The 25,313-nt window shown below is 38.3% G+C and overlaps 1 protein-coding gene across 2 annotated transcripts in view; it reads left to right on the forward strand.

The window, feature by feature from the left end:
- PDE8B (phosphodiesterase 8B) overlaps positions 1–25,313 on the forward strand; it is a 78,516-nt gene that overhangs the window by 36,443 nt on the left and 16,760 nt on the right. For both annotated transcript variants that reach the window (XM_083883066.1, XM_083883065.1), the window contains exons 2-11: positions 1,296–1,352; positions 6,118–6,308; positions 7,669–7,728; positions 9,624–9,681; positions 13,569–13,657; positions 16,331–16,409; positions 16,886–17,026; positions 18,368–18,456; positions 18,868–18,928; positions 25,202–25,253. In XM_083883066.1, the coding sequence (XP_083739192.1) occupies positions 1,326–1,352; positions 6,118–6,308; positions 7,669–7,728; positions 9,624–9,681; positions 13,569–13,657; positions 16,331–16,409; positions 16,886–17,026; positions 18,368–18,456; positions 18,868–18,928; positions 25,202–25,253 (847 nt within the window). In that variant the 5' untranslated portion in view covers positions 1,296–1,325. The remainder of the gene's footprint in view (positions 1–1,295; positions 1,353–6,117; positions 6,309–7,668; positions 7,729–9,623; positions 9,682–13,568; positions 13,658–16,330; positions 16,410–16,885; positions 17,027–18,367; positions 18,457–18,867; positions 18,929–25,201; positions 25,254–25,313) is intronic.

The following is a 25,313-nucleotide window of genomic DNA, read 5'->3' on the forward strand; positions in this document are numbered from 1 at the left end:
GTTGGGCTGAGAAGAATCGATGTGCAGTGGTGCATGAAAGTCCAACGTGTCAGCTGTAGCTATACATAATGCCACTGTCTCACATGCAGTTAATGCTTAACACAGCATTGTATTCTCTAAAGAAAAGGGCAGAATATTGGGAACTTCATCTCTTTTAAGCGTTTATACGCATTCCTTTGAAAAATACATTTTTTTCGAGGGTTAGGTGTTGCCTGTAAAAAAGGGGCTCAAACTAATGGGCACCACAGAGGAAAAAAATGCCACAGAAATAAGGCTCCAGCATTCCTATGTGCTAGGGAACGGCCTTGGGAATCTGCCTACAATTAGGGTTTTGGTCAGATTATGTTTCTTGCATGGTGATAGCTTTAACTCACCTACACCTGGGGCACCTGGGGTAACTGGTAACCAGGAGAACAAAGAATCTGCCCTTTTGGGGATGGGTGACTACAACTAATTCTCCATTTGCATCAACATTTTAAGGGTTTAAAGACTCTTCTCTCAAGTATGTGCACCTGTGTGAGGACATATGTATTGTTCAGTTGCTTGACAACCTTCTGTGGCTAATGATCTGAGGTGAAACAAATCAGCAGTGTACAGGAGAAGTGTACTGAAATGTATCAAGACACAGAAAGTATTAACATAGTCCAGCTCTTAAGAAGTATGACAAACAAAGCAGCCACAGCCCACATGTACTGGCTTTCTTGAAGCAGGTTTAAATTACGATGTGCTCTCGTGTCTTCTGAAAATGTCATGGCTCACATGGTAGTGATACTTTTACCTGAAAACTGAAGGCTGTGCTCCTGGAAAATAACTTTAAATCTACAACCCAAACCAGTTCCCTTTTTCTAAAAAGTCACTTCTTTCCTTATCAGTCCCATTGAAACATTATTTAGGATACATCACAAGACCTTTAATAGAAGTTCTGTATTACATTCAAATGAATAACTTTTGGCCAGAGATAAATAGCTTTCTGTACTCTCCAGCAAAAACAAGTCCTCCTATGTAACCTAGGTACCCTGTTGGGAAAAGAGGGGAAAGGAAGTGTGTGTTTCTTGCTTCCTCATTTAAAACCCTTCCATATTTAACTTACAGGTAAATAAAACAAAAATAGGAATTTGGTGAAGATGATAATGTAAGATACACTTCAAAGCAACTAAATTAAGGCTGCTACTCATTTGCCAGTGTGCCTTTTAACATCTTTCATGGTTCTGTTTGATCTTTAATTCTTGTATGTAAAATGCTGGCTTTTTAAGAACCAGACTGAAAAAACCCCTTGTATTTCTCTTCTTTATCAGGCTTCAACTGCAGAAGTACAAGTTGGGCCCATGAGACTGACACAATACCCAATTCAGGTAAGATGCTCCTTCAGTTTCTGGGAGAGCCAATTCAGTGTTAATAGGAGAAGAAATTAAGGTTCAACCTCTATAGTGAAGTGTAATACTTTAATTTAACTTGTACAAGGACTGTGAGATGGATAATGTATGTTTTGTGTGTCTGATTGCTTGAGGAGAGATCTACAAGTAAATTAACTTGGTAAATAAGACCTTTAGATTTCCATTAGCACCCCCTCATTCCTTGTACCTGTCATGCCAGTAGGAGTGTGTGTATAAGCATCAGCCAGAGAAAGAGCTGCCTCTGTGGATATCAAAAACTCTTCAGTTTTGATATACCAAAGCTGAGAGCTTTATGAAATTTAGGTATGTTCAGTTTTGCTGGGTTTTCCACAACCCAAGAAATCACATGACCTCCAACCAGACAGAATCAGCTTCAGCTAAGGAGCAACACCTCTTATCCATATGTGCTTCTTTTTCTGTACATTTTATCCTGGGACAGTTTCAGATCCAAGCGGAGTTTTTTTCAGCTTATAGTGGATGTTGGAACTCTCAGATTATAAGAAATTAAATAATTTTAGCCTTTTACGTTGTTTTGGTGATACGTAATTAATCTGAATTAATTTATGGGTCAGTTAATTCTCTAAAATACAGAGACATTTAGTCATCAGTCACCCTTTCTGTGAAAAGCCCATGTGTGGAAGAAAAGCATCATAAAGCTTTACACTTTTACATCTTTACATTCAGTCTTACTGATGACTCAGTCTGATGAAATTACTGGTTTATATTGTAATAAGACTGTGGAGCAGTGGCATCAGCAGTAGAACAGTCTTCATTTTTGCACAGAATTTCAACATAGAAGTGTGGAATTTTCACACTTCTAAAAACAGAAAAACGTCACTAAAAACAGAAAAATGTTTTTAGATCATGTTCATCCTCAGAAAGATTATCAAGCAGATATTTTAAAACAACAACAAATAGTCTCAGTGATTTTGTCAGGATATTACTTAGTAGAAATTGGATTTGCCCAAAGGAAAGTTGGATTTTTGTTTTTCTTAGAAACTGGCATTCTTCTTGGTATCTTTTCAGATAAGGGTGTTACTTTGTCCTTACATTTCCCAGCTGAGAATCTGTGTAAGAAAAGAATCTGTTTTAAGCAGAAATTAAGTAAAATCATTAATTGAAGAATTTTCTTTAAAGATGTTGCCATACATTAACTTATTTACAGTTAAGTAAAACACTTTATGTAAACCCACCTTGTTTGTTTGTGGAACAAGCCACATTACCTCAGATAATTTGATAAGTAATGCACACATCCACACATTTAAAAAATGTGTGCTAATCTTTTATTCCATCTTGACAATACAATTATGTGTTTCTCTGTGCAGTGCAAACAGCTACCGAATATCACATTTTAAATGTCTATTTGTGGATGATTAATTGTGTTTACAATTGTCTGAGAAGTTAAGTTCCGTTTGTTAAAACAATTGCCCTTGGGGCCTTTCTTACTGAAGTTCATTTTATTCTGGTGTGTTTCATGCTGTTGTGGGACACCTGTGCCAACCTCAAAATGGCACATAATTTTTGTCTGAGAAATTATCTCACTTATTCCTGTGACTTGCCATAAACCATTAAAAAATTCCCTACTGGGCTTCATGACCAGATGTGTCAGAGTAAAAATCTGGTTTAGTTTGTACAGAATTGTGGTCTGGTGCTCCTGGCCTTAAGATGCAAAGGGAAGAGTCCAAAGCAAACCAGCCATCTCCAGCCCTCCAAACATCCCATCTACAGCTTGCCCAATTGCCTCAACTTTGTACCAAGGCTTGCAAATAGGAATGATTTGATTTCAGAAATGGCCATGCTGAAAGTACAGGGAAATGTGCTTTCTCCAGGGGACATGGGAGATCAGTGGTTTTTATAAACAATTAGTGCACATAAAAAAAGGTGTTGGATCCTCTTGCAGAAATGTTTGCTCATAAATGTTTGAACATGTTCCTATTCAAATGCTGCATTTTCTCACCTTTTGGGACATTTATTTGCCATCATCTCTTTCACAGCGCTGACACTGTGATCTCCCCTAATGAGCTGCAAATGAAGCATGATGATGCACAGCATTTCTCTGTTCCCTCACTCCAATATAACAGGAGCCCCTCTGTAACTTTACTCAGAAATATTATGTCTTTTCCGCCTTGGAAGTCTCTTGCTGGGATATGATTATTTGAAAATAATTAAGTAACTTCTTAACTTGCTGTAATTTTCTTTTTCCTTTTAGTAGACTGTTTATCCACAGCTGATGCTACTTATATATCAAACTATTTAAAACGAATTTCTGTCCTTTCACTGCCTTTGTATAATGAACTGGGAACAAGATGTGCAATAGTTGTGTGAAGCAAGTACTTAGGAAGAGAGTAAAAATTTCAGTACATCACCAAAATTGGAAAGGCCTCTACAGAGAAAGTCCATGGTATTCCTAAACTAGGACAACACTGAGTAAAATGATCTTTTTTATAGTAACAGTGGCAAATCATGCAGCAAAAAAAAAACTACATAAAGTTTTGGGGGTTTTTTGCCAAGGAACACAGATTGAATTTAAGCATTTCCTTGATCATGTTGTTTATATGGATTGTTATATTTTTGCCTTCACTTTGACAGCGTTGTTCAAATATACTTCTAGTTACATTACACACATACAAATATACTACTAGCTACATTATATATAGTACAATATACTTCTAGTTACAAACTACATTATGTTTTGATTACTAACAGTAAGCCCCATACTAATGTCAATGAGAAAGCATAGTAGTAATACTTTAAGACAACTTTTAAAGTTAATATTCTCAGAAGGATTTGTGCAGTGGTAATTAGTTATCAGTGAGAGATTGGATGGTTTAATTAAGCTCCATTATTTTACAGCTGGTAAGTTATTGCATTTTGCCGTCCTTTATTTCCAAGCTGGGAGAGCTGAGAGAAGGAAGATATCAAAAAATGTGCCACTCCTACCCCCCTCAAATTTTCTTTCCCCATAACATTCCAAACTAGGAACAAAGTAAAACTAATGGCAGTTGGAACTAAACAGATGATTTTATCACAGTAGGGACTTGACAATCAGACAACCAGGAATCAGAAAATCTGCAGCTTGGTCATGTCACTGCTTTCCAACACTTTGATGGCTGGGGAAAAAAAAAAAAAAAAAACAAAAACAAAAAAAAAAAAAAAAAAAACAAAAAAAAACCACCTGGGATTAGGAAGAATGACAACAGTTGGATGTTAAGTGTCAGTAAACCAAATCTGCTTATTGATAACTGCAGTCAAAAACTTTCCAATACACTGAAACTTTTACCTTCTTAATAATTAAAGAAATTCTGAGCATATAATTTTCTTCCATTGTTTAATGAAACTCTGGCTGGTTGTTCTGTCGCAGTAACAATGATTGATTTTTTTATTGTTTAGAATTGAACAATCCAGACAGGTAAAGATAAGAGGAAAGGTATTGTCACCTTTTCTAGCTTCTAGACTGATGGTGTTGAAATTCACGTGCTGACACCACATCTGCAGAAATCAAGGTGGATAAAGGTTATTGACCTTTCCTATAGGCATTTGGAGCAAAATTTTGCATATTTTTCTTGAACAGGTTGTTTCAGTAAAGTCAGGGGGTGACTTTTATTTGTGGAGTGAACAGGATTTTGTTTTATACACGACTAGTCTCTGGCTGCTGACTTTTTGTGCAATTTTAATAGCTGTGAATAAACTTTTGACCTTTTGAGGCCTTCTTTTTCACAGCATATTTGCACTAAATTAGCCCTTTTCTTCATCTGACACATGGGGTAGCATGGTTAGTTATCAGTCGCTATGGTAAATATGTGCAGCTGTAATGGGGAGTGTCTGCATGACTTGGATGAATAAATTGGATACTGACAGATTGTGCATTATGGGGCAAGGATAAAAAATTTTTTCCTCTCTGAAAAACACTTTCTTTTATGTGAGAGGAACAGAAATACAGCTGTTTTCAGCTTCCATTCTCTGTGTTAGTTTGCAAACAGGCTTCCTGTAGTATTTCCTTGATCTTTAGAGATTCTCTGCTGAAGATATCTAAAGATCTCTTTACAGGCACCTCAGTTCACTTCCTACCTGATCTTGTCTGAGTAGTTCCTTAAGTATTCAGTTGAAATTATCTAAACTACTTTATATGCTTGGGGGCAGTTTGGTACAATTTATTGAGTAAAAACTTCACATATTTTGATACCTTTTTCTCTTGTACATTGCTTGCCTGTTGCTCTTCTTAGCTTTGAAATAATATTGATTAATGCCCCTTTTAGTGATTAAAGAAGAAAGAACAAATTAAACTGTGTTAATTTTTTGCCCATGTCTTCAGGGATGATAAGTGATAATTAAGGCAGTTGCATTTCAGACAGTTCATTGCAATCAAAAGTGTGTGTAGCTGGGATGGCCTGATGAGAGTGGCAATGATGTTTGAACACTCTGGCTGGTTACTGACTGAATTGGAGCAGAAGCTAGGAAAAAAATCATCATGTGGCAAGCTGCTTTTGTCCTAAATATTGGTTCTTGTTTAAAACAGTTAACTATTGATTATCTATTGATGACCACTGTATCCATTAAGAAAAGTGCACTGCTGCATTGGCTGTTTTACAACCTGTGGTTCAAGCTTCCCACTTTTAAAGCAGACTCAATCTTCCAAAGGGCAGGAGTGTTTATTAAGACTTGCTCCATGCAGAGGACTACTTTATGTGCCTGATGTGGTGCTGCTGTTCTCCACCTCCTGCAGGTTTTGCTGATCTTTGCAAAAGAAGACAACCAAAGCAATGGTTTCTGGTGGGCCTGTGACAGGGCAGGATACAGGTGCAATGTGGCCTGGACTCTGGAGTCAGCACTTGAATGTTTCCTGGATAAGCACCAAGAAATAATTGTTATAGATCACAGAAACTCCAAATATTTTGATGCAGAAGATATCTGCAGGTAACCTAAAGCACCTCATGCTTCTCTTAAGCTTCAGAACATGTTGTATGAAACCGAACTGCCTAATTTTAAACAAAAAAAAAAAAAAAAAAAAAAAAAAAAAAAAAAAAAAAAAAAAGGCGGGGGAAGAAGATAAAAACAACACACCAAAAATGAACACCTAAAATTGTAGTAAAATGGAAGTCTGGGGACTGAGGCCAGGAGGTTTGCATACATCTGTAAGATGATAATAATATGAAAACTACACTATGTCAAAGGTGCATTGTAGAATTATCTCTAGGTCATGGGGCTTCTATCAGAGCATAAGCCAAAGCTGTTCTGAAACTATTCCCTGCTGTAGGTGCTGCTTCTTTCCTGACTTTGTGCTGCAGCAAAATCTGAAGCTGCAGACTTCAAAGGAATGTGTTTGTTTGTCCACAAGGTCAGGCAGTGCCAGTTCTTTGCACAAGTTTGCATCATTCTTCTAGTCCCCATGTTGTGTTTAAGCTGCTTTAAGACTGCAAGTGCTTAGTATTGGGATCCTTTGCTAAAATACACTGTTTCAGCTGAACCATACATTTTGCACCATACTGTGCTTCTAGTCTGCCATGAGCTGAAATTTGCCATGATTATGACAAGGGACATCTTAATGATCAAATGCTTGTGCTGGTCTAAGGTCTTCTAAAAGACCAACAGATAAACATAAAGATTGTTTATTCAGAACAGTGTGATATGAGTGAAAAAAACTTATCATTAGCCACTAAAACACAAACAGAATGTTCTTCTGATAGCTGGTCATATCTTTTTTGGTTTCTCAATGATATGCAACAATGGTAAAATTTTGTTTATTCAGTTATTTAATAAACTATTGTCTTCCATAATTTGGTATGCCCACTTTTCTTCTTTTCATGCCTTGAGAGCGCTTCCCACCCTCTAAACAAAATTTTGCAATGTCTAGAAGGACAGTGGTAAATATGAGAGGGGCTAGAGATTCTTGTTTAAATTAATCAAGGGCATTGAAGATGCTTTGCATGGACTGACCTTTCTTGACTCATGCAGTCAGGGCAGTCTGCCCCAGATAAGCTGAGCACACAGGGGAAACCTTTGCTGGGTCATAAGAGTGGGTCTGAAAAGCTGGTGTTTGTCCTCTGTGGTTTTGAAGCTTTTGCCTTCTTACCTGCATAGAGCGAAATGAAAAATCTGGTGGCAAAATGAAAATGGTTTGTCTGAGTGGGGATAGTTAGGTTTGGCAGTGCAGTATTGTATTGTCTAGACTCAGTGGTGTCTTTCAGTCCTGGCTTTCATTTATATTTTCAGTGAAGGCACTCAGAGCAATATTTAGAAAGCATTCAGTATAACTGGGAAATTTTTGTTTCCTCAGGTCTATTCGTGCCACAGAGCTATCAGAGCATACTGTAATACTTGCTGTGGTTCCACGCACGTAAGTATTACTGGTTAGTGAAAAATCTTTATTTTACTTTATAAGAACAGTTATTTAATCTATAACAGTTATTTAATAACAAAAAATATCTTGCTAGCAAATCTTACAGAGTAAATGTAGTCCTTTTCACCTGAAATGGGCTAGTGATATTTTGAGTGTTTGATAATTTTCCTTTAGTGCCAACTAGTATTGTCTCTGTCACCTTCATGATGGATTGTATAGTAAGAAAGTCAGACAGATATGACATTTTTCTAAGAGAAAAAGAAAATACAAATCCAAACCAGAAAGCTGCGTATTACTTTCTAAAGGAAATAACTAGATAAATAACAACTTGTTGTTAAGTGAAGTGGGTGATGTTTCTTCAATCCTGTTGATGCTAAATTCACCAGAATGTTGTCCTTAAAACTTTATTCGGTAACTTATAACCCATGCATTTAGGAAGAATTCTTACTGACTAAAATATATATTTTTCAAATACCTTCAAATACCTTTGTTAGAATTCCTACATATTACTGAATCAATTGCCATTTTTAATCATTTCCTAGATCAATTAAAATATCAGGAAATAGAATGGCAGGAGAACTATTACTACCAAGATTTGAAAATTAACTAAATTTAATACTAAACAAGATTTTACAACTTAGCTTCACCTTTATTGTAATAACATTTTTTAGATTATTTCTCATAGGATATCACAGGATGTCTTTTATCTTCTTCATAATTTTTTTTTGCCTCTTCTATGTATATAAAGAGCTGCAGGGCTTTTCTTGGAGGATCTGTCAGGTTTGCTGTAGGAGTAACTATCAAGCTGTATAAAAGCTGCAAATAACTATAATAGAAGACTTTAGCATCAATTTCTGATTTTAAGTGTGTATTTAGGGAAAAAACTCTTCTCACTGAGTTTATTATGTTTAGAGAACTATGTCAGATTCATGCTATCTAATCCTCAAGTGTTGTGTCCCCTTACAGTAAATAATATACCAGCCCTGCTTAATTTCTGTATCAATGACCTGGACAAGGAATTGAGGGCACCCTCAGGCAGTTTTCAGGTGACACCAGTCTGGGTGGCAGTGCTGATCTGCTGGAGGGCAGGAAGACTCTGCAGAGGGATCTGGACAGGCTGGATCATGGGCTGAGGCCAATGGTGGGAGGTTCAACAAGGCCCAGGGCTGGGTCTTGCCCTTGGCTCACAACAGCCCCAGGCAGCTCCACAGGCTGGGGCAGAGTGACTGGAAAGGACCTGGGGGTGCTGGTGACAGTGACTGAACATGGGCCAGGGTGTGCCCAGGGGGCCAAGAAGGCCAGTGGCATCCTGGCCTGGATCAGCAATGGTGTGGGCAGCAGGAGCAGGGCAGGGATTGTCCCCCTGTGCTGGGCACTGATGAGGCCACACCTCAAATCCTGTGTCCAGCTCTGGGCTTCTCACAACAAGAACAACACTGAGGTACTGGAGTGTGTCCAGAGCTGGTGAAAGGTCTGGAGCACGAGTCCTGTGCTCCAGGGAGCTGGGGGTGTTTAGCCTTGAGAAAAGGAGCCTCAGGGAGACTTTGTCTCTCCAATTACCTGAAAGGAGGGTATACCCAAGTGGGGGTCAGCCTTTTCTCCCAAGTAGCAAGGGATCTGACAAGAGGAAATGGCCTCAGGTTGTGCTAAGAGAGGTTTAGATTGGGCATAACGAAAAATTTCTTCCCTGAAAGGGGTTGCAAGCATCAGAACAGGTTGCCCAGGACAGTGGAATTGCCATCCCTGGAGGAATTTAAAAGATGAGTGGATGTGGTACTTGGGAAGTGGTTCACTGATGGGCTTAACTCTGCTGGGTTGAAAGTTGGACTTGCTGATCTTAACAGTCTTTTCCAACCTGAATAATTCTGTGGTTCTGTGATTTTGTTTTATAGATCTGCTGATCAAGAAGAGTCTTCTGTTCGCCCCCTTCTTGATGCAGGCTTTGATAGGGTATGTATAAATTACCTGTGTAATATACAAAACATAGTAACTTCACAAATTACAGACACTTCTGCTTCCTCAAATTGAAAATTACACAATCCTCTTCTGTCAGAAATGAATTGTCAGAAACCAGTGGCAGTTGATTTAGTTTTCTTTTCAAGAGTGTATTCCAGAAGCATATGAAATGAAAAGCTGTGTGATCTAGCTGGTCCTTTCAGAATAGCAGCTGTTCTGAGAGTACCTTGGTGTGGTCTGGCTGGGTAGGGGGTGGGTGTTGTTTATGACTGCACTAAGAACAAGGCTGGGAGACTCTGATTAACATATCACAGTGTGCTGACTTGTCACCCAGACCTCTCTGTGTGTCTGAGCTTGCTGGAATTTCTCTTCTAAAGGGACTACAAACCTGGTCCAGCATGTGATGTGAAGAAGAATATTTTTTTTCCCCATTATGTCAATTATGTTGGTTTGCACCAGTCCTTCTCAGGACAGAGTTAGAGACACTCCTGTAAAAGCAGTAGAAGGGAAGATTAACTGTTCATACTTTTTCTTAAAGGGCTTTGTAGGAGAGAGCAGAAAGGCAGGAGTTCTCATCTCTGAAAATCTAGGTTGCTTACCCTCTCCCAATCTTTGTCTAAGTGACTTTGGATGTTATGTTACTCTAAAATAAACCAGCTGCATTTTTTAAGGTAGCCATTCATAAGAAAAGATGTGTACTTAAGCAATAGAACCACATCTGGAGTTAGAATTAACTGTGTATATTTTCTTAAATATACATATATTTAGGAAAATTACCTGTAGCAAGGAAAATCAGGGAAGAGGTGGAATTAACCCAGGTAAAATCTCATTCTTTTGTGCTCATACTGAGTCCAGTGTCTGAGCTAACTCACATTCAGCCCAAGTTTGTTTATACAGCAGAACATGAACCAGAATTACCATTTTCAGATCATCTCCCAAAAAAAGAGGTATAAGGTCTTGCCTCTACTGCAGGGGTATTGTGGGGCCAAAGCATCTCTAAGGCACTTAGATGCTCTGAAAATTAGAAATGTGAGTCTAAGAGAAAGGTCAGCCCAAGAATGCTGGTGCTTTATTAGTTGTTTCTCTCTTTCTCTGTCTTTAATACTTTTCAAAGAAAAGTTTATTACTTCCCAGGGCTAGTGTTTCATTTGGACACGATGCAGGGCAATGTGTTTTGTGAGCTAGATTAAAACTGTAGGTGTGGTACTGAGTAAAGTCAGAGGAGACTCTGTGGCTGTGAGACATGGTTCAGTGGTACTCTCTGCCTTGGAAAGGAAAATCTTTTTGCACCTGACAGCTGTGCTAACTACTCTCTCTTACTGTCCCAAATTTATCAGAGAGCTCCCATAATGTAATAATTCCCCATTGGAATTATTTTCAAGACTTTAAAACACATTTGATGTCAAAGTTTCTATATTTTGTGGTGGGGTGGACATAGGAATTATTTTTGCTTGGATGGGGATCAGTAGGGACTAAACCCATTACTACACAAAGATTTAAAAATACCCCTCTTCAAACAGAGAGGTAGTATTTGTGGGGAGTCTCTTCTTCAGCAGCAAAAATGAAATTTATTTTTGGAAAATGGTACCTTTTTAAATCATAAGTTTTTCTTTATGCTGACTTATTTTTGGGTTTTCCTCCTTCTTCTTAAAAAAGTCTATTTTATTACATCTGATTTTCCCTCTATATCATTAACAGTTTTTGTGTTTGTGTATTAATGCTGTTGCTAATCCAGTACATTAATTATGCTGATTTTTTTTTCCTCTCAGCCTCATAAATCTAATAGTGGTGGCCTACTTAGGATGGGCTAATTTGAATATGTGATTTAGCTTCCTGACTGATTTTTAGCTATGATTTAAATCAGTAAACAGGAGATCTTAATGTTTCCAGTTACTGAATTACAACCTTGTCTTGTATTTTGAACTTTTTTTCCTAAAAAAATGTTGATTTTCATTGACCAGATACTATTAAAACTTTCTGTTTTGGAATAAAAGAAGCCTTTAATATTAAAATCAATTTTTACTGCTAAGCAAAAAGAAGGATGCATTCCTGCTAGTTTATAGCTGTTGTGGCTTGTACTAAGTTCTGCATAGAACAGTGGAATCCCATTATAATGAAGTAAAAATAATTTAAGAGTATGTGTTACTTAAATCAAAATGTACTGCATAAATACAAAACTTTTTTAAAAGAAAGTGTTTTGTCTGCCTTCTAATATCTGAGAGTTCAGAGATGTTCTTATTCTTGTGTCACATTAGAAGCACAGATTAGACAAAGAAATGTTTCTTGCTGTTTTCACGTCCCAGTTGATTTCTCAGTTTTGAGTCAGCCAATGAATGACCAGATCAGCACTATGAACTTAGGTAAATGATTCTGTACATCTGCAGAAGACTGTACAGCAGTTAAGAACATGGTTAGCACTTTGATAAGCTGCAATTCTTGATTCTTAGCAAAAGATCTGAGGCAAGAGTTTTGTCAGTGAACAGCAGGGCTTAAATTTTTTCAGTAAATTTTAATTTTTTTTTTTTCAGTAAAACACACTACTATAAAATTCAGTTTATAAAGAGCCTTAGTATATTCTAGTAAGTCTATTTCATAAAATAGGTTGCCATCACAGATAGAATTTTATTTTATCATAAATTTATCATGGATAAATTTTATATTATTGATAGATTTGTTCTTATTGTTTTAAATTTAGAACAAATGTATTTTAATATTTAAAAGAGCACCCTAAAACTTAAAATCTAAGTCTACTCTGCTGTAGATGTTTGTTTGCAGGCAGTTTGATTTGCAAGAACACAACATTATTTGCATCTTTGTTTCTGCCAACTTGATACTGTACCTTTTGTTTTCCCATGCATTCTGTATGAAGTGTATGAAGTGAAAGTGAAAGTGACAGAAATATTTTAAAATCTCAACATTAAGGAGTGGAACAGACCCATGCCAACAGTTGCTTTTAATTTTACCTTTTTACATTTTGCTCACAACTTGGCTCTGGACTGTGACAACACAGGGAATTTCCTGTGATAATGAAGTCAGAGAATCTACTTCTTTTGTAGCAACATAAAATTTCTGATTTCAGCAGGAGCAAGCACAAGACCTTTCAGACCTAACAGAGAGAGAACATTCTCTCCTGTCTGGAGCAAAAGTTTTTTTCACTGTAGTCAAGCTTCTTACGGGGAATTTTTAGAGTATTGTTGGGCTGCTAAAACCACATGGGAAAAGCCAGTAAAGGATTTAGCATATTTTCATACTTGCTTTGTATTTAGATATTTGTGTTGTCTTAAAAGCTAGAAACTCATTCCTGAGGAAAAGATCATTATTCACAACACAAAAGGTACAACAAAGGCTTATTTTTACCGGAAAAGAAAGTATGGTTGAGGTTGGAAGGGACCTCTAGAGGTCATCTTTCCCAACCTTCCTGCCCAGGTGGAGGCCCCTAAAGCAAGTTGTTCATGGCCATGCCACACAGCTTTTGAACATCTCCAAGGAGGGGAGATTCTGCAGCCTCTGTGGACAGCCTGTGCCCAGGTCACCCTCACAGTAAATAAAAGTGTTTCCTGATGTTCAGGCTCCCTGAAACTCCGTTGCTTCTGTTTGTGCCCGTTGCCTCTGGTCCTGTCACAGGGCACCACTGGAAAGAAACTGGCTCTGTCTTCTTACAGTCTCCCTTCAGATATTGATAAACCTTGATATGTTCTCCACTTCAGATTCTCCTTTTCCGGCTGGAAAGTTGCAGCTCTCTTGGCCTGTCTCACACTATTGGTGTTTAATCACCCCTGTGGGCCATGTCAGCTCTCTTAAAAAAGTTAAAATTTTAGCTCTCCTTAAAAAGTTTCAAACTCTTCCAGCCTATTTTCATGCACTTTTGATTTGTCTTGCAGCAATTCATGGAGAACAGCAGCGTAACTGCCTGTTACAATGAGCTGGTTCAAATAGAACACGGGGAAGTGAGATCTCAGTTCAAATTACGGTACGTGCAAGTGTGAGGAGCTGCAAACATCAACCTCCTGGTCTAAATAATTGTGTCATGTTGCTTTCTGCCTCTTCCCAGCTACACATATGTGTGCCTTGCATCTGTATGTTAACTTACACACTACACTTTTGTATTTTCTCCTTCTGTTATTTGGTAAAGGATGAACTCAGTGCTTTAGTAACTGGTACCCTGAGAAATTTTGGTCATTGTAGGTGTGGGCTGTGAATTTACGTGATGGTAAAACTTCACAAAGTCATTCTTGATCTCATGTGTCTGAGCTTACATATTCAAAGGCTTGAACTGAATGCAATCTTGATTCAGCTCTGAGTTTTTATTTTCTTGCTTGCTCAAGAGTTGGCAGGCCAGGAGCACAGTTTTGTATGTTAGTGAGAAGTTAAATGATGTTCATTCCCACATTCACTTTTTCTTTAATGTGATTAATTCTATATTTCACATAGGTGAAATATAGGTGCTTTTGCATGCATGTAGATGTTTTTGCAATGCAGCCATATGAAATTGTAGGAAGGAAATTAAGAGAAAGGGCTATTCTCTCTGTGGCAAAATTAATTCCAGTTCCATCTACAGAAAATACTATCACTTTTCTACAGGTTTCAATATATCTGTTTAAGAAGTTGATTTTTTCTAAGATTTTCTTTGCAAACTGACAGCAAAGTGACTTCACATTTTGACTGATCACATATTCATGCATGCAAATTACAATTACAATAAAATTTCAGGGAAAAATTTTGAATTTTCATTTATACAACTTTAATAGTTGTTTTCCAAAACTCAGCAGGAATCTCTTTCCCTTACCTCTGTCTTTTTAGGCAAATGCCATTAAAAACTAATCAGAACTGATACTGGTTACAACATTCAGGTTTTCATTTTTTTCATTTGTGTGGTTTAATTAAGTGGGGGAAAGAGTGCTGCACTGCATGTCTGTGTTACTTGTTGCTGATCTGCAGGTTTTCTACACAGCTTTGTAAAAGTGAAGGGGAAGAGAATGCAGAAAGTTTGTTGATAGAATTAAACTCAGGATATGTCACATGCTCAGACACAAAAGAAATGTGATGAAAAAGTATCACCAACCCCAGGGAGCAGGAGATGAAGTCATGTCAGTGGTCAGAAGTGGCATTCCATTCCTAGCATGGACTCCATTTTTCCACATAGGTGGTTCTGGTTTGAAACTTGGTTGGACATCTGTGTGCTAATTCATCTACGTGCTAATTAAAGGGGATATGGGCCATTTAAACTTGTAATTTTCCTGGCTTGCTTGCCAGATCAAATGAAAATAAGGCTTGAATAGTGCAAACATATCTGTGTGTTTTCTTACAGAAAGTTTGTGTAATTACGTTTGTTATCACCAGACAGGCATCTATCACTGGGACAAATTAGTTCCTTCACACAGCACAAAATCACACTTGGGAACCAGCTTGAATTGCTAGAAAATCACATATAAAATGACACTCTGAGCTCCTTTATTATATGAGCAAAAGAACTGTCATATTCTGTATAAAATACTTTTTTCCTACAGATCTTCATCCACAGGGCTGCATGTCTGTGTTTCTGTGTATGTCTCTTTCTGCATCCTATTTTGTTTTGAGTTACTTTCTCAATAAGCAGAAATAGCAATGTCCTGTATTTCTTAATTCTCTAGTCAGTGGTACTAATTCAAACTCTACTATGCAGCCTGGAAACAAGATGTTCCTTTTAGGTAATAACTGCGTCCAAGAATGTTTATGCATGGTGCTTTTTTGCTCCCTGCATTGAGAGTTATATAGAAGATCATTAGTTTGTCTTTAGACCAAATCAAAGATGAGGTACTGACATCAAAGCAAGCATGCCTGAGTTGTTTTTTCTATTATTCACTCTTCCAAGCCATGGTAGGTTCTTGGAACTACATGATCTTCATGTCCCATCCAACCCAAATCATCCTATGACTCTATGAGAAATACATTTTTATCTAACATCAGAAGCCTATATTAATGGTAATGCCATCCTGTGTAAATCATAATTTAAGCAATTCAAATTCTGTAGCAAGAAGGTAAGGATTTTGGTTTCCTCCATTAATTCAAGGATAGCCCTAAAAAAAAAAAGGATAATGAGGATTGTATGGGTCCTGAAAGATCATGATGTATGGAAATCAAGTTACTGCATTATTACTTGGAAGAAAGAAAATCGATGTTTTTTGGACTAGTACTTCAAGATGGCTCAAATTATTTCCTTTAACTGTGTTGTATTATGATTTCTTTGATACTGCCAATCTCTTTGCTGTATTGAAAACTTTTATATATATCTGCTGTCATGATTTTTGTGTTCCCGATCTTTAATGATCACAAAACTTTCTGATGTAATAGCAGTGTGTTATTTTTACTGCTCATTGTTAGTTCCTGCTGTTCAGAGCATGTGTGTAGATATAAGCATACTATTAAGATGCTGCAGTACCTATGAGCACTTTTACAATGTAATCTGCAGTTAAAGCATGTTAACAGCAGGGACGTCTGAGGCTGGATGTTCTGAAAAAGTCATAATAAAGATAGTGACATGGTCTAGTCAAAACAACTGCTACTTTGTGGTTCATCTGTCAATAAGTACAATTTAATCACGTATTTATAGTGAACAAAATGTTCTAACATTGAAACTAATGTGCTAATCATTTGCTACTTTCAGGGCTTGTAATGCAGTGTTTACGGCATTAGACCACTGTCAGGAAGCTGTAGAAATAACCAGTGAAGACCATGTCATTCAGGTAGGGGGGGAAATGTTAACTATTTTATAGAAATTGGAAAGAGGAACCCCAAAGAGATCTTGGCTCAGTAGTGCTTATTCTATATCAGTATTGTAGTTTTGTTGCCCATTAGAAAGCCTTGTACAACGAACTGCTTAATTTCTGGTTGCTGCACACTGATGCCTGCTGGATTTTTAAGACTTTTCCTTCTGTAACTTCATTTAGATGATAGTTTTCATTAATGTTGGTTCTCATAAAGCTTTAGTTCTGTTTCTGTGCCTTCTAATAGATTATATATTGTCTTCTCTGTTCAGCCTCTTACTTAAATAAAATGTTTCACCATGACATAGTATTTTTATATAAGAAACAGTGAACTGTAGGGGTGTGTGGTTGTGGCTTTAGCATATAACTTGTCACACTTTGATACTTACATATAATTTACTAGTCTTTAAATAAGTTCTTTTTGATATTGTCCTAACGTACCTTTGTTTTGGCAGTATGTTAATCCAGCCTTTGAACGGATGATGGGGTACTGCAAGGGAGAACTTATTGGCAAGGAGCTCACTGAACTACCTAAAAGTGATAAAAACTCTGCAGATCTTTTGGACAACATAAATACATTTATTAAAAAAGGAAAGGTAAGCAAATAAACCAAACTCATGTGAAATTGCTATAGAGTTCTATTCTGATTTGTAAGTTTAAGAACACAAGATATGTTCTTCATGAGTACACATGTAAGATCAGAATTCTGTTTCTCAGATATCTAAGCACAACAGCCCATGCCACAGACAAGTGACTACAGGTTTCACTAGCTTTGCTTTTAGGATCTGACTGAACTCCTGCTGATTTGCTGGGTTAAGATCAGTGTAAGAATGTTTCTGTTCTGCTTAGAGCCCATGGAGCTTTTTTAGCTGGAATGTAACAGATTGTCCCTCAGTCAGTCTCTCACATGCCTGAATCACCCAACCAAAACGTGTAACTTCTGTCAAGCAGCAGAGCCTTCACTGACTGCATACTTAAAGCACCAAAATGTATTTGTACCCAGAGGGGTGCCAATTGCTTTCCTAATAACTATAGTTAGAGTATCTGCAGTGCACTGTGAGCTCCTCCTGTCCTTCTGGTGATGGGCCTGGTAATACCTTTCCCTAATACATGCAACAGTCTCTAATCCCACCTCCCCTGGGCTGCAGAACTGTCTGTCACCTGTCCTTGTCTCACCTTCTGCTTCAAGACCTTCGGGGAGTTCCTGAACCTTTGAGTCACATCCAGCAGTGATCTGAGCTTTGTGAGTCACTGTCTGGAGTTGCTTGCAGGCTCACCTTGGTTCATTAGCAATACCTGCAGGCCACTCCTGCTGTGCTCCTCCTCATTTATATGGGCTCCCCAGCAGCCAGCACTGTCTGCTCAAACATCTTCTGTCCATTTTCCAACTTAATCCTACCCTGCTGCCAGGTAGTTCCCTCCCTAAGATCTTTCCTCTTTGAGGTTAGTTGAAGGACATCTTTAGATCAAAGACTTCTGAAATTTAGCACATATATTGCATGACAACTTCAAAGCTGAATGGTGCTTGGCACAGGGCTCATTCCTGCTGGTGCCAAGGGATATCCTCTGGATGTGTTTCAGCCACTGCTCCTTATGGTGGCACCTAGGAAGAATGTTTGTCACCTCTTTAAACAGAAGATACTGAAAGTTCCTTGTAAAAATTGTAAAGTTCCTTGTAAAAAATACCTCCTCCTACGAGGAACATAATTATACTGTCTTTATGTTAGTTAAAGGTGCTGCTCTCCATTGGGTGAAGAGTTGCTGCTCTCTCTCTCTCTGTTATACTTAAGAGTACGTTAATTTTATACAATTTTTAAAAAGACAACCACGAAATAAAAATAATAATTTAGTACACAAAGACTATGCAGTAGTAAACAAGTATTTGACTGCAAGCTGTGTATGCTCAGATGCTGTGTCTGTTTTGTGTGCTTCTTTAGGAATGGCAAGGAGTTTACTACGCAAGAAGAAAATCAGGAGACAATATCCAGCAGCATGTGAAGATAACACCTGTGGTCGGTCAAGGAGGGTAACTAACTTGTCCAGAACATAATTGCTGTCTGGGTTTTAGGGCCTTCTCTCTGCTCTCTGCATCTGTAAGTTTGACATCAACCTCCACACATTCAGCAACTATACAACCCCCGTGTTTGTGTGTGTGCTTGTACATGTTCCCACCTCCACAGTTTTGAACAGACACATTGCCAAATTCAGCTCCCAGATATGCAGGAGAATTCCTGGACCAATAGAAGTATCAGGTGTCTTGGAACAAAAACCTCAATGTTATGCTGAAGGAGTAGTTGTCATCCAGTTGTCTTGCTGGTGTTGGGCTTGGTATCTGTTTTCCTGAGGGCTTGCAGATCTCTGCTTTAGAAAATAATATTTTTTCACTTCACTTCTCTCTTTACACTTTGATATGGTAACAAATTATTTCTGTTGCTAGGAAAATAAGACACTTTGTGTCCCTTAAAAGGCTGCATTGTACCAATGAAAACAACAAACAGGTATCGTATTTCTTTCATGTGATTTTCATAGCTCTTAATGAACTGATGTTTTTTGGCTTATAAATTTTTCCAAGAAGCTGTGATCTGTATTGAAAATGAGGTTCTCACTGATTGTTGTAGCAAGCAAGAAAACTTCAACATTTGCATGCACTAGTCTCCATTTGTAGGACTCCTGAGTAGAGGAAGACCATCTTTCATTTTCTGGAGCACGGATATGACAGTTGAGTCCATGATACTGTGGAACAACACAGACCAGTTCAGAGGGAGTTCAGTTTTTTTGTAGAGCTGTTCTTACCTGTCTGAACTGGTGTATTTATGCCAACTAATGACCTGTGTTCAGGTTCCAAGGTTTGACAATGTGTGGTGCTTGGATGAAGTGCAGTCCTCATTCTGGCCCTGAGATTTCACACACCTGCAGCTCCAGCCATGGCCCAAGGAAACCAGCAGGAATGGCAGGGCTGGGTCTCTGCAGAGCAGACACAAACCCACACCAGCTGCTCCTGCAACAAACCTGGCGGTGTGGGGAGCTGTTTGCTGTCATCTTCTCCTGGTTTCCTCCCTCTGAGGCAAATGATCATATCACATACTTTACCTCAAAAATACTCTAGTAAGTGCCCTGTAAAGAAGTTTGGACTTGTGTGAGCAAAGGAGTGAACTTCAACTGTTTTTGGCATGTGGTCTCTAAGGGTGAGATAGAAAGAGGGAAGCACAGGAAGTGACTGGAAACATTTTAGACCAAGCACATGCTCTGGAAATAGGATATGTTTCCACGTTGTTTAGGGGAGAGGTTATGTATCTTGTTTTATTCAGAATTTTATGTGCTGTTATCAGTGATGCAGGTAAAGACACTAAGGCAAGAAAAATATTTAGAAAGTCCCTAGATGCCCCTTCTTGAGTAGAACAATACTGAACATTAGCACATTATTGGAAAACCACTACTGCTTAAAGAATTTAATAAATGGTAATATTTGACTGTTGAAACCATCCTCCTTGCACAAGTTTTTGTGGAGGTAGGTAGTAACAAATCAAAAGAACTCTGCATAATTCTTGGAAGAGCTTTGCATGTCTATCACTGAAAAATAAGACTCATAGTATTTTAAACTGGCTTGATCTTTTAACTAAAACATGCATTTTAGTATTAGCAGCAAAGTATCATTTACAGTTGCAGGATGTTTTAAAATGCTCAGGCTAGAGGGCAACAGAGCTTTATAATAAAAAGCAGCAATAACATTACATGTATTTCTTATTAATTTATTGTTTAAACCTCATAACTGCTGTTTCATTTTTAGCTGCTTTTATATTGACTTGAAAGTAAGACATAATCTGATGGCTTTTTCTATATTATACACACAGCTGAAAGACTGGTACAAGGAGGTGCTTATATGATATTCTTAATGCAAGACAATAAGTATTACAAACTTGTACCCACAAGTGAAAAAACAGCAATAGGAATATAAGAAAAAAGTCCTTTTCTATTGTTCTTCTTTGCCCTGTAGATTGGACTGCTTAAACCAGAAAACATCATAGAATCACAGATTGATTTGGCTGGAAAGGACCTTAGAGATCACCTAGTTCCAACCCCTTGTCACAGGCAGGATCACCTTCTACTAGACCAGGTGGAATGTTCAAATCCCATCCAAACTGGCCTTAAATTTCCAGGGACAGGGAATCCACAACTCCTCTGGGGAACCTGTTCCAGTGTCTCACACCCTCACAATAAAGAATTTCTTCCTGATAGCCAGATTAAACCTACCCTCTTCCAGTTTAAAACCATTCCCCTTTGTTTTATCACTACACACCCTTGTAAAATTTTCTCTCATTTTCTTGTAGGCCCCTTTAGTAATTGGAAGGTTACTAAAATACCTCCCAGAATCTTCCCTTCTGCAAATTGAACAACCAAACTCTCTCATCCTTTTCACATAAGAGAGATGCTCCAGCTCTCTGATCAGGTCTGTGGCCCTTCTCTGGATCTGCTCCAGCAGGTTCATGTCTTACGCTGGAGGCCCCTCCAGCATGTTGTGGCCCCTCAAGCAGTTGTGACACACAAAGCTTGGTGTCATCAGCCAACAAACCTGCTGATGGTGCAGCTGATCCCCCTGTCTGTGTCCCTGGCAGAGAGGTTACATGATACTGCCCTCAGTGCAGACCCTGAGGAGCACCAATCCTCACTGCTCTGCACCCAGACTCCCAACCATTGGCCACAACTCTTGGAGCAGGAGCAATTCCTTATCCACTGAGTGTCCACTTGTCAAAGCCAGGTCTCTCCACTGTAGAGGGTGTGCTTGGAAGCATCAAATGCTTTGCACAGCTCCAGTTAGATGACATTCCCTTATCCACTTAGGAGGCCACCAAACATGTCAGGCATGATTTGCCCTTAGTGGAAGCTGTGCTTGTTGTCACCAATTATCTCATTACTTTCCATGTGCCTTAGCATTGTTTCCAGGAGAGTCTGCTCCATGAATTGCAGGGCACAGAGATGAGACTGGCCTGTTGTTCCCTGGGTTTTCCTTTTTCTTTTTTAATCTTTAGAAATGACAGTTAAGTAAGTTTCCCCACTTCCAGTCACTGGAAACTTCACTGGACTGCCATGACTTCTCAAATCTGATGGATAGTGGCTTAGCCACTTCCTCCACCAATTCCTTCAGGGCTCACAAATGCCAATCAGGTCCTGTGACCTTTTGCACCTTCAAGTTCCTTGGATGTTCCCAAACCTGATCTTCTCCTACATTGTGTGGTCTTCATTTTCCCAGTCCCTGCATTTGCCTCCTGTGTCTCGGGCAGTGTTTGTGGCTGGAGCACTTGCCAGTGAAGACTAAGGCAAAAAAGTCAGAGAGTAACTCAGCCTTCTGTGTGTCCCAGGTAACTACATCTCCTGTTTCCTTCCAGAGAAGGACCACATTTTCCATAATCTTTCTTTAATCACCAAGGTACCTATAGAAGCTTTTCTTGTTGTCCTTTATGTCCCTGATATATTTAATTCTATCAGGCTTTAGCTTTGCTAACACGATCACTGGCTCTTCAGACATTCTCTGTATTACTCCCAATCTATCAGTCCTTGCTAACTCTGTAGGCTTCCTTCTTTTGTTAGAGTTTCTCAACAAGCTCTTTATTCATCCACACAGGCCTCCTGGCATTTCTTCCTGAGTTCTCTTTGTTGTGAAGCATCACTCCTGAACTTGGAAGAGGTGATCCTTGAATATTAACCAGGTTTTCTTGGGGCCCTCTTCCCTCCAGGGTTTTATTCCTTGGTACATTACTAAGCAGGTTCCTGAAGAGGCCCAAGTCTGCTCTCCTGAGGTCCACGGTAGTGAGTTCACTGTGTGCCCTCATCAATGCCCTGAGGATCTTGTACTCTTCCATTTCATGTTTGCTACAGCCCAGGCTGCCCTTGAAGTTCATGTGCCCCATAAACCTCTCCTCATTAGTGAGAAAAAGGAAAAAAACAAATCTTATTTAAGGACTTGTGTCCAAGGCGACATTCCTACCCTCCTGTACTGCTGAAAAGTACCACCCATCCTGTCTTTTTAGTGCTGGTTCATGAGAAGCTACTGGGGAGATTTATACATTTGGTGATCCCAGGGAATATGGCCTTCAAAAGGTTCGCCACAGATACAGAGGTCTGCCACAAAGGTTGAAGACTGTAGCCTAACAGAAAATGTGGTCTGTGGAGATTTAAGGTCCCTTGGGGAAAAAAACAAGGTATATTTGACAGAACTATGTAATTTTTATGTTTCACTTCTGTCACAGAAATACCTCATGCCTGTAGGAGATCCTGGACAATGCAGTTTTCCTAATATCCATGCCTTAATACTTGGAGCAGTAGAACATTTCCTTACAGTAAAAAAAAAAAAAAAAAATAGGTTACTTTTCAAGCCACAGATCAATCTTTATGGAAGGATAAAAGGAAATCAAATGAAATATTTACTTAAGTTACAGAGCAGTAAAAGCTGTCATAATTCAAATTTTGATGAAAATATCTAATGTTTCACTGTATTAACATAATTTTAAACAGCTTGATCTCATCACTCAGACAGTATATGTTGACTTCAAAACATCCTTACATCATTATACACTGTTTCACCTTAAAAAATGTCTATGTGTTTTTTGCCAGTACCAACAGCCTCTGTAAAGGAAATCAGAGACCACTGGAACCTTCATGTATTTCCATGCCAGATTTATCATATAGAAAAACCTAGCATGTAAAATTTATGCATGGAAAAAAAAATCTAGACGAGCATTAAGCATTCTTACAGTGAAGATTTATGAATGGGGATTGACTTTCATGTGACTATTCCCATGTGCTGAGCCTAGGTAATTATTAATACTGCCATTGTCAATTTGAGACCTGGCAAGATAGAGTCCAGTGTTTTCACATTCATAAATTTACAAGAGAGGTGTTGTTTCTTTCAAGAACATATTGACCCAAGATTAACTGTGTAACTACCCTCATAACTTACCTTACATGGCTCTTTCAGGACATGCCTGCAGAGGGGGAAGAGAGGCATTCAGAACAAAAAAGTGGTTTATTTTTTCAGTACAGCACTGGGAGGACTGTGCCTATGTTTCTGCCAGTTGTGCAGTAGACAGGAATATATCCACTGGCTTTGAGAGAAGCTCCCTGATGAGGCCAGAACAAGGAGTTCTGATGCCTTGTATCACTGTACCATATTTGATGAGATTTCATTAACCTTGCTCTGTTGGGATGAGATTACTTCTCTGAGAGTTTCTATGTGGCTACAAGAGAGGTGGTCAAAGTTTTAGGTTTTTTTTTTTTTTTGGATGAAGTCAGTTCTTACTCTCCTCTGAACAAGATTTATATGGAGCGTAAGGAAAGGGTTTCCCTTTCTTGTTTTTTTAATTCATTACAAAAAAGCCATGCCTGAATTTTATGGGTTTTTATTCCTTTCCATTTTCTTCTCTTTTTCTTTCACCCTCTTTACCTGCCTCCCTCCACAGAAGAAAGGAAAAAATGAAAGGTGTGCAAGAATGACAGAAAAGAGAATTTGTATCATTCTTTTCCTTTCTTTCCTGTATAACCCCATGAGGACCCTGCAGAATGCACTGTCACAAACTGATACAGACACTAAGAGCACACAAGTACAAACTTGTCATACTGTCCTCTTAACTGACAGGTTTCACCATGGATTTCATGCTTCCGTGCAGTCTAGTGCTTTGCTACAGGCAGGTAATGGATTTGGTCAGAGCAACCAGTCACCATATGACAGTAATGGACTCCTAAATATTATGTGTACTGAATATTGTGTAATTACAATGTCAAGCACTGACAATTATTCATCTGAAGTAAGAGGGTATGGGTATCTTCTCCAGAGACTGCAGGAAAAAAAAAAAAGTAATGCATTATTTCTAGTCTTTCTCTGTGACTCTGTTAGCTATATCTAAATATACATCACACACCAATTTTCACGGGATAACTTGAGGGACTGCCATTTCTGGTAAGTTTTCCTATTAACAGCAAAATACTTTCTTTTAATCATATAACAAAGGAAAGGGGTGAGGTGATTAGCAGGTAATAAACTGTCATGAACTAGACAGTACTTTTGTTTTCGAGAAGAATGAAAAAGCAGACAAACATTTAATCTGTGTTACTGCAGACCAAACAATAGCTGTAGATTTCAATTTATGGAAATATCCCATCTAAATTCTAAGAAAGCTTGAAATACCAGCTGTTGGAGCTACCTAAGATGTTTCAGAAGCACAAAAAATTAAGATTTCATGTTTAATTTTTCATTCACAAGAATGATTTAAAACTACTTGGAAATTAAGGTGATGAATGACACCTACGTCTATCCCTTCTTTCCTGGAAAGTAGGTTTTATAACTGAGTTTTTTGAAGTCCAGTTTATCTGTGACCCATGAAAGGATGCATTCAAAATTAGCTTTAACAGTTCTAAGAAAAATATTTTTAAAGCACAAAAAATGCTGTAGGATTTTTTTTATTTTATTTCAGGTTCATACGCAATTTGCACTTAAAACACTACCCAAATGAGTATCAGTTCTTTGTAAAAACAGGGATTAAACAGGAATTCAGTACATACAAGCACTTACACCTATGATTTTCTGCATGGCATATCTGTTTGCTTTCATATTATTTCTCTACATCTAATTACACCAAAGAAGAGTCTTTGCCAAACAATTCTTTTAAATAGCTGAATGGAAAATGCTGGATGTGGACAGTGTTGAATGCAGCCTGCTTAAAGTTTTTTTGTTTTGTTTTGTTTTTTTTCTTACATATATATTTTACTCTAATCTCCAGCTCTACAAGAGTCATCGTGAGGATAAGTACACAGGAGACAACTCCCAGTCAGGTTAGAATATTATAATTTACCTCTACATTCTGCTGTGCTGGAGGTGGTGTCGGGGTTCTG

Source organism: Zosterops lateralis (genome assembly GCF_965231275.1).
Source record: "Zosterops lateralis genome assembly, chromosome: Z".
NCBI lineage: Eukaryota > Metazoa > Chordata > Aves > Passeriformes > Zosteropidae > Zosterops > Zosterops lateralis.